This window comes from Nansenia antarctica (genome assembly GCF_963989245.1).
Source record: "Nansenia antarctica genome assembly, chromosome: 4".
NCBI classification, from domain to species: Eukaryota; Metazoa; Chordata; class Actinopteri; order Argentiniformes; family Microstomatidae; genus Nansenia; species Nansenia antarctica.
Genome location: NC_137689.1, coordinates 75,287,352 through 75,297,448, shown reverse-complemented (window position 1 = coordinate 75,297,448; position 10,097 = coordinate 75,287,352). Strand labels below are relative to the sequence as shown.

The 10,097-nt window shown below is 49.3% G+C and overlaps 1 protein-coding gene across 1 annotated transcript in view; it reads right to left on the bottom strand.

The window, feature by feature from the left end:
• Window positions 1-3,459, bottom strand: part of unc13bb (unc-13 homolog Bb (C. elegans)) — a gene marked incomplete at both ends in the record, with an annotated part of 91,328 nt that extends 87,869 nt beyond the window's left edge. The window contains one exon of the mRNA XM_080529724.1: window positions 3,339-3,459. Coding sequence (XP_080385850.1) covers window positions 3,339-3,459 — 121 coding nt within the window. The remainder of the gene's footprint in view (window positions 1-3,338) is intronic.
• Between the last annotated feature and the right edge of the window lie 6,638 nt (window positions 3,460-10,097).

Below are 10,097 nucleotides of genomic sequence, written 5' to 3'. Positions count from 1 at the left end.
AGAGAGGGAGGAGAGGAGAGAGGGAGGAGGGGAGGAGAGGGAGGAGGGGAGGAGAGGGAGGAGGGGAGAGAGGGAGGAGGGGAGAGAGGGAGGAGGGGAGAGAGGGAGGTGAGAGGAGAGAGGGAGGAGAGGAGAGAGGGAGGAGGGGAGAGAGGGAGGTGAGAGGAGAGGGAGGAGAGGAGAGAGGGAGGAGAGGAGAGAGGGAGGAGAGGAGAGAGGGAGGTGAAGGAGAGAGGGGGGTGAAGGAGAGGGAGGAGAGGAGAGAGGGAGGAGAGGAGAGAGGGAGGAGAGGAGAGAGGGAGGTGAGAGGAGAGAGGGAGGAGAGGAGAGAGGGAGGAGAGGAGAGAGGGAGGTGAGAGGAGAGAGGGAGGAGAGGAGAGAGGGAGGAGGGGAGGAGAGGGAGGAGGGGAGGAGAGGGAGGAGGGGAGAGAGGGAGGTGAGAGGAGAGAGGGAGGAGAGGAGAGAGGGAGGAGAGGAGAGAGGGGGGTGAAGGAGAGAGGGAGGAGAGGAGAGAGGGAGGAGGGGAGAGAGGGAGGTGAGAGGAGAGAGGAAGGTGAGAGGAGAGAGGGAGGAGGGGAGAGAGGAAGGTGAGAGGAGAGAGGGAGGAGGGGAGAGAGGAAGGTGAGAGGAGAGAGGGAGGAGGGGAGAGAGGAAGGTGAGAGGAGAGAGGGAGGTGAAGGAGAGGGAGGAGAGGAGAGGGAGGAGAGGGAGGAGAGGGAGGAGGGGAGAGAGGGAGGTGAGAGGAGAGGAGAGAGGGAGGTGAGGGGAGAGGGAGGAGAGGAGAGAGGGAGGTGAGGAGAGAGGGGAGAGGAGAGAGGGAGGTGAAGGAGAGGGAGGAGAGGGGAGAGGGGGGTGAAGGAGAGAGGGAGGAGAGGAGAGAGGGAGGAGAGGGAGGAGAGGAGAGAGGGAGGAGGGGAGGGAGGGAGGTGAGAGGAGAGAGGAGAGGAGAGAGGGAGGTGAAGGAGAGGGAGGGGAAAAGGAGGTGAGAGGTGAGAGGGAGGAGAGGAGAGAGGGAGGAGAGGAGAGAGGGAGGTGAGGGGAGAGGGAGGAGAGGAGAGACGGAGGAGAGGAGAGAGGGAGGTGAGGAGAGACGGAGGAGAGGAGAGAGGGAGGTGAGGAGAGAGGGAGGTGAGGAGAGACGGAGGAGAGGGAGGAGAGGAGAGAGGGAGGAGGGGAGGGAGGGAGGTGAGAGGAGAGAGGAGAGGAGAGAGGGAGGTGAAGGAGAGGGAGGGGAAAAGGAGGTGAGAGGAGAGAGGGAGGAGAGGAGAGAGGGAGGAGAGGAGAGAGGGAGGTGAGGGGAGAGGGAGGAGAGGAGAGACGGAGGAGAGGAGAAAGGGAGGTCAGGAGAGACGGAGGAGAGGAGAGAGGGAGGAGAGGAGAGAGGGAGGAGAGGAGAGAGGGAGGGAGGAGAGGAGAGGGAGGAGAGGAGAGAGGGAGAAGGAGGTGAGAGGAGAGAGGAGAGAGGGAGGAGAGGAGAGACGGAGGAGAGGAGAGAGGGAGGAGAGAGGAGAGAGGGAGGTGAAGGAGAGGGAGGAGAGGAGAGACGGAGGAGAGGAGAGAGGGAGGTGAGGAGAGGGAGGAGAGGAGAGAGGGAGAAGGAGGTGAGAGGTGAGAGGAGAGAGGGAGGAGAGGAGAGAGGGAGGAGAGGAGAGAGGGAGGGAGGTGAGGAGAGAGGGAAGAGAGAGGGGAGATGTGGAGGAGAGAGGGAGGTGAGGGGATAGAGAGGAGGAGAGAGGGAGGTGAGGGGATAGAGAGGAGGTGAGGGGATAGAGAGGAGGAGAGGAGAGGGGGAAGAGAAGAGGAGAGATGGGCTGCCAGTTCACTATGGGAGGAGATCAGGCTGATACCAAACCCTATGACATCACTGGCGTCTGGTCTGGAGACGGACTCACAAAGTCCATGTTGACAGAATGTGTTCTGCCCCTCTCTCACTGAACCAGACTGACCCAGACTGAACTTGGCCGGTTCTCTGCTCCCCCCCCCCCCCCCCGGGCCTTGAAGGGACAGCTGAGCTTTATCGAGCTTATCTGATTTCATGGGGGGGTGGGGTGGCGGTAGCCTACAGGCTAGCAGAGAGGCCGGCTGGCGATCGGAAGGTCACTGGTTCGATCCCCGCCTCAGGAGGGAGCTTGGATGTGCCCTCGAGCAAGGCACTTAACCCCCTAATTGCTCCAGGGGCGCCTGTCTCTGTGTGTGTGTGTGTCTCTTTGTGTGTCTGTGTGTGTGTGTGTGTGTGTGTGTGTGTGTCTCTGTGTCTCTGTGTGTGTGTGTCTGTCTGTCGGTGTGTGTGTGTGTGTGTGTGTATGTGTGTGTGTGTCTGTCTCTGTGTCTCTGTGTGTGTGTGTCTGTCTGTCGGTGTGTGTGTGTGTGTGTGTGTCTCTGTGTGGCAATGAATCAGTAAAAACAAAAAACAAACAACTTCAGACAGACAAGTATTGTATTGGTGAGGCTTTGGTTTCATGATTCCGTCTCTTAGAACTACCGGGAGGGGGCTGGCTGTCGAGGTGACACTTGAGCACAGGTTGGCGAACGCTGCCCCCTGTTGGTGCGAGGCTGCTATTACATCTCATAGCAACTCAAGAGAGAGAGAGAGAGAGAAATAAACTAAATGAATGTCTTTCCCGCTGGTAGAGAACAACACACACAGCACTGGGGACAAGCAGGCCGTGGGGAGGCCAAGGGGAAGTTGACAACAACTTTACCACAGAAGAAGAGTGTTACATACTCGCTGAGTCAGCCCATCCGAAATAGTTGCCTAGTGAAGGTGAGGAGGTTGATAGAGAAGCAGGACACACACATCAGAAACACACGCACACACACACACACACACACACACACACACACACACACACACACACAACTAGATTCAGCACACACAACACACAAACTAGATTCAGCACACACAACACACACACACACACACACACACACACACACACAACACACAGTGGAGTGGAAGGAGTCACACACACATCAGTATAAACACTCGCTATGCAGCAGTCAGACATGCCTGACACACGTGTTAGAGGCAGGGTATAAGGTTCTGTAGTGTAATGGGATCTTAACAACAATAAACTTGATTCTGATTCTGAGAGCCACACAGAGAGTGATGATCTGGCTCCCTCTAGTGGAGACACTGGGGAACTGGCTCCCTCTAGTGGAGACACTGGGGAACTGGCTCCCTCTAGTGGAGACACTGGGGAACTGGCTCCCTCTAGTGGAGACACTGGGGAACTGGCTCCCTCTAGTGGAGACACTGGGGAACTGGCTCCCTCTAGTGGAGACACTGGGGAACTGGCTCCCTCTAGTGGAGACACGGGGGACGGCAGCAGACTCACAGCACTGGGAGGCGGCGAGCGGCAGCGGGCCTTTCTGCACCTCGTCCTGGAGAGGGTACTGGGGGGGAAGGGGGGGAGACAGGAAACAGGAAGTGGTGTCAAGGTTGGGTCTGACCGTCATCATCAACAACAACATCAGTGAATCATCACAGGCATCCTCGTCACACACACACACACACACACGTGTGTAAACACACTGTTATCGCCACCATTGTGGCTAACGACGTGGAAACGACCAGTAGCTACAGGTATCATGACGGTGACTTCCTCTCAGATAGCTACTGGGATCTGGGAAACGTGAACGTGGAGAGTTGTTGTCTGGACGTATTTAGTTAAGTGACGTGACAGTTAGGAGAGAGACAGGTGTGCTCTGTGAGGGAACAAAGGGCCAACACAAACAGGTACTGTATCGCTACGGTTACCGCCACACAGCACAGCCAGCGTCACATGACAACAACACCAACTGCTGTACCCAACCAGGGTTTTTTCTGTGGTGCGTCAAAGCGCGATGAGAAACCACATGAGCACAAAGGTAGACTCTGTTACTCTGACCTTATTTACATGTATTTCACTATGTGCAAAGTCAGGGGCGGCAGGTAGTCTAGAGGTTAGAGAGGCAGGTAGCCTAGAGGTTAGAGAGGCAGGTAGCCTAGAGGTTAGAGAGGCAGGTAGCCTAGAGGTTAGAGAGGCAGGTAGCCTAGAGGTTAGAGAGGCAGGTAGTCTAGAGGTTAGAGAGGCAGGTAGTCTAGAGGTTAGAGAGGCAGGTAGTCTAGAGGTTAGAGAGGCAGGTAGCCTAGAGGTTAGAGAGGCAGGTAGTCTAGAGGTTAGAGAGACAGGTAGTCTAGGGCAGGGCTTGACGCTTACCTTTTCCCCAGGTAGCACTGTGCTACCATGTTGAAAAATTTAGTAGCACACCAAGAATTTCAGTAGCACAATGAAAATTGCGCAATTTTCGTCAACAACGACAACAAATTATCATAATCATAACATATCAAAATGATCATAACCGGCTCTTGGCCGTAATCAAAATGGAGACTCACACAATGTAAAGGGGAAGTAAGAATATTAATTTCAGTTGGCCCACGGTTCGGTATGAACCTCGGTTTTTGGGTCACGGTTCGTTTTTTTTTTTTTTTTTTAAATGCTACTATTTATTTACAAACTGTTACTTTATTTTGCTTATACTTATGGAACTTTAACATTTAGACACATTCCAGAATATGACTGGTAAATTGTATAATATAAATATATATAAACAAAAAACACTTTCAAATGTAAAAAAATTACATAAACACTTTCAAATGTGACGTGTTGTGGATTGGAACTACGGATCATAAGCTTTCAAATGATGTGTCATACAGTGAAATCCGAAAAAAGATGAAGTTAGAGTCATTTGAATGTTGTTAGACGTCAGGCACATATAGGGTTAACCTCAATGAAACCGGAAGCAAACGCTGCTAGCAGCTAGCGGCTAACAAAACACAGCGCTACGAACTATGAGAGCTGTATCCCATATACCCATTATGCACATTTTAAGCGCATATAGGACTCGCGTGAAGCATTTCTGCGACACACGTTTCTGTTCACAGTTTTCATTCCCTCATCGCTTATACACATACGTTTGACTGCGCATGACAGTTCAGCAGTCTTTTAGTCGCACTGGTGCGATTGAATGTATTTCCAAGTCGCACAGAAATATATTCACTCGCAAATGCGACCAAAACAGTCGCACTGTCGAGCCCTGCGGGGGGATCACCCCCATCGGAGACAGCATCCATGTCTTACAGTCCTAAACACAGCGGCAGCACAACACCAGCACAGTAAATAATATTGTGACCCATACATTGTAGATCTGTTACACATTAGTCTTGTGTACTTTCTTGAGTGTAATCCACCAAACCTTTCATTACAATGGCAGCCAGTCTGGTACCAATATAATCTAAGAACGGAGACCAAATCTTATAGAATGTCTTTATCTTACACTTAGACCTATATGTCAGATATTCCATAGGAATCATATCAAAAATTACCTTGTGCCATCCAGCTATTGTAGGCGGTTTGCAGTCTATCCATTTCAGCAATATATTTTTCCTTGCACAAAAAGTGAGGATACACAGAAGTCTTTTGGAATGCATACTTTTAAGTTGTTTGTCTGGCAACCCAAACAATAGACACATGGGGTCCTTATCCAATGTAACATCTAGAATTAGATGAATTTTATCCACTATACCTTTCCAGTAATCATCTATATATCTACAAGTCCAAACACAATGAACAAAGCTCCCAACCTCGGTAATACACTTTGTACACATTTCCGATTTGTTATGATCCATTTTATGTCTAAGTTGGGGAGTAATCTGCAAACGTTGTAGTAGTCTAAATTGCGTTTCCTTCGTCCTATTACAGATTGAGATGTCGTTTGCCGATTGCCATATTAGTGACCAAGTTGCTTCATCAGTATTAATGTTCAGGTCATTATTCCAGTCTTTGGGCGTAAATGCAGGTTTGCCTTTATCATATTTCGAAAGTGCTCTATACCCAAGCCCCAGAATGCCTCTCGTCTTTCCAGCAGAGACTATCTCCTCCAGCGGAGAGGGTTGGTGACAGAGGCCAGTGTCTTTTTGGCTATTTAAAAAACTTCGTATCTGAAGGTATCTGAAAAACTCATTTCGTGGTAGGTCATATTTCTTACATAATTGGTCAAATGAAAGTAGTATTTCCGTATCATATAAATGTCCGATAGTAACCATCCCTTTGCTGTCCCACCGCTTGAAACCCCTATCCGTGGCACCAGGGGAGAAGTCTATGTTGCCCCAAACTGGCGAGAGGGAGGATGTCATAATCGTATGTTATAAATAAATAGTAATATAATTGAGATTTCTCACATTTGCACTTTAACCTATCTTGAAGCTTTCAAGTGTCTAAGCCACAAGGCTAGCACTCAGTTTGATGACAGAAAAGTGTCAGTGTTCAAGTTTTGTTTGACAGTATTTTTTTCCTTTATTTATGCAGTGATACCTTATAATTTATCATTACCTTATTTAAGATTTTATTAAAGATTTTTATTTTTGTCAAGCTGTTTTTAAAATGATGTTAATGTTATTAACATGATTCAATAAAAATACAACAAAATCTAAGTTAAAGTGATTACAGTGTGTTTTATTGGCATTCTAAAAAAAAGTTTTTTTTTTTTTTTTTTTTTTTTTTAATTCTCGCGATAATATCGTGGATCGCGATTATTTTGCCCACGATAATCGTGACATGACATTTTCTAATCGTCCCACCCCTATCTGTGATGTAACAATGACCAAAGTTAGAATTCTTCAGTCATTAAGGATGTCATCATGTGATGACATCACAGTGTAGAACATGCAGCTGGGGTTCTAGAATCCAGCTGCAGTACACATTTCAGGTTCATTTACCTGTCATTCCTCTGTGAAGAGCTTGATAGATAGATTAGTTATTCGTTCTTCTCACAGTTTTTCTCCAACTCTCGCTATCCGAAAGTATGGGCATTGACACTTAGTAATTAGGCCTCACTAGGCCTGCAAGAATAGAACCAGGCTGCTTTAGCTGCACACTTAGCCCAGCAGAGAGACACTATGATGCTCTCACTCTATGCCTCTGCGGAGTCTCGCAAAGAGCGAGAGTTCACTAACGTGTACGTCAAGAACTTTGGGGAGGATATGGACGACCGACGCCTGAAGGAGAGGTTTGAGAGATTCGGACCGGCCCTGAGCGTCCGGGTCATGACTGATGGCGCTGGTAGATCCGTGGGTTTTGGATTCGTCAACTTCGAGAGGCACGAGAACGCCAAGAGGGCCGTCGAGGAGATGAACGGCCAGGAGATAAACGGGAGGCGGGTCTACGTGGGCCGGGCCCAGAAGAGAGGAGAGCGCCAGGCTGTCCTGAAGAGCCAGTTTGAGCAACTGAACCAGGGCCACAGGACCACATACCAGGTGTGTGTTTATGAAGGAAAAAATGTGACAGCTGCTGGTGAAAAGTAGTCAAAGCAACCAGTAGGCAAAGTCATTTTTCAGTTTTTTTTTTACCTGTGCTTAAACTACAGATACGCTTTCGTACGCTTTCGAATGATGTGTCATACAATCACAATCCAGAGAAAAAGCTGTTTAAAGAGTTGGTTGTTTTTCACACCTTCACACAGCCAGCTAATGGGCGGTAACACAACCACTCCTCCTCTAGATTGACAGCTGTCAATATCTGTCAGTGTTAGTCACTGGGTGAGATAGCTACAGCTAACATTATTATGTGTATAAGAAAAAGAAGCTGATAGTCTCGGTAAACATTGCTGATGTATTTGAGGTATAAAAACATCTCACTAAACATGCTCTCTCTCTACCAGCAGGGTGTCAACCTGTACGTGAAGAACTTGCACGACCGCTTGGACGACGACCAACTGCACAAAGAGTTCTCCCGCTTCGGAACCATCACCAGCGCGAAGGTGATGATGACGGAGGAAGGACGCAGCAAGGGATTCGGCTTCGTGTGCTTCTCCTCCCCCGAGGCGGCCACCAAGGCCGTGACCGAGATGAACGGCCGCATCGTGGCCAACAAGCCCCTGTACGTGGCCCTGGCCCAGCGCAAGGAGGAGCGGCAGGCTCTCAGAACCAACCAGAACATGCCACAGAGGATGGCCAGCGTCTGCGCCGTTCCCAACCCAGACTTCCTACCTAACTTACCCTACCAGGTTGCTCCCCCACCTGGACTCTTCATGGCTTCTGCCATTCCACAGACCCAGGACTGTGGAACCGCCCAATACTCCTCAGCTCAGCTGAGACCCACTCATCGCTTGGCTACCTTCGAACCTGAGGCGAAACCTCAGCACTTCCAGAACACGCCCGACGACACCACCACGTCTCCATGGGCTACCGGGCCTCAGACCTTCGAGGCTATGAAGGCCACACCCTCCCAGGTGCCCCGTAGGTGGACGTCTCAGCACATAGGTCAGTTTATTTAGTGAAGCAACCCTGCGCATAGCAGGGTTCCCACGGGTCCTTGAAATCCTTGAAAGTTGTTTGTGAATTTGAGAAAAAGAAATCAAGGTCTTAAAAGTTTTGGGAAAATAGACATGGGTCATTGAATGTGCTTGAATTCCCCCCCCCCCTCTCTCTCTCTAAAAACATAATGTTTTACTCAGCTCGTCAACTACTTCTGTCTCGAACTATGCCGTGTTGAGTCCTTGAATTTGAGGGAATCGAGTCTTGAAAGTCCTTGAAAGGTGCTTGAATGGGATGTTTCAGAAGGTGTGGGGACCCCTGACATAGAGACAAGAGCACTATCCAAACATTTGCCATAAATATCCCTTTGGTTATGCTTATCTTCCCCTCTCAGCTACCCAGGCCTTGAGAAAGCACCCTGCCGTTGCAGATGGTGATCCAGCTATGGCACGGCTGCACGCTGTGCCCCAGAACAAGTCCACAGCTGGTGTACACCACCGCCAGCAGCACACGGCTCCCCAGCCACAGGTCCCCGTGCAGCAGCCTGCTGTCCATGTCCAGGACCAGGAGACACTGACTGCCTCCATATTGGCCATGATGGCTACAGTTCCCCATGAGGACCAGAAGCAGATGATAGGTGAGTCTATTTGTTTGTTTCTATGCCAGCAGCACACGGCTCCCCAGCCACAGGTCCCCGTGCAGCAGCCTGCTGTCCATGTCCATGTCCAGGACCAGGAGACACTGATTGCCTCCATACTGGCCATGATGGCTACAGTTCCCCATGAGGACCAGAAGCAGATGATAGGTGAGTCTATTTGTTTGTTTCTATGGATACCCATTAGCTGTTACAGTTACTGTAGAATTTCTACCTCCTGAAATGATGGCTAGGACTGGTGTTATCAAGCGAAAGGTTCTTTATATACAAATCTGCTGACATGCACTTGTGATCACTTTCAATTCAATAAAACAAGCTGTTAGATATTCACTTTCATATTCTGGACGGTACAATTCGCATTTCTCAAAAACAACAAACTGTCGACTTCTGTGAGACGTCTTGCTGCAAGGCATTCTGGAACCTGCAGTTCTGAAACCCATTCTTTAACTAATACAACAGAAATGTACTTCTTTTTTTTTAACTACCTTAACGATAAATAATAACTATTTTAACTGTCAATCAATCATGTAACATATTAATCAATCTCTTTTAACTGTCAATCGATCAGGTAACCTTTAAAGTTACAACAGTTACTGTTACTGATATTTACTCCCCCCTCCCTCCAGGTGAGCGTCTCTTCCCATCCATCCTCAGCATGCACCCCAGCATCGCCCCCGAGGTCACGAGCATGCTGCTGGAGATGGACAACCGTGATCTGCTGCGCCTGCTGGCGTCTCCTGAGGCGCTGCGCTACCAGGTGGATGAAGCGGTCGCTGCGCTGGAGGCCCACTGGGCTGAGGAGGCTGCACAGAAAATTGGCCACTTCCCAGAGTTCCAAGCGGCCCAGAAGAGAGGAGAGCGCCAGGCTGTCCTGAAGAGACAGTTTGAGCAACTGAACCAGGGCCACAGGACCACATACCAGGTGTGTGTTTATGAAGAAAATAATGTGACAGCTGCTGGTGAAAAGTAGTCAAAGCAACCAGTAGGCATTTTTCTACTAAACTAAATTTTCTACTAAACTATTTTTCTATGTACTACTAAACTACAGATTGTACGCTTTCGAATGATGTGTCATACAATCCACAATCCAGAGAAAAAGCTGTTTAAAGACTTGGTTGTTTTTCACACCTTCACACAGCCAGCTAA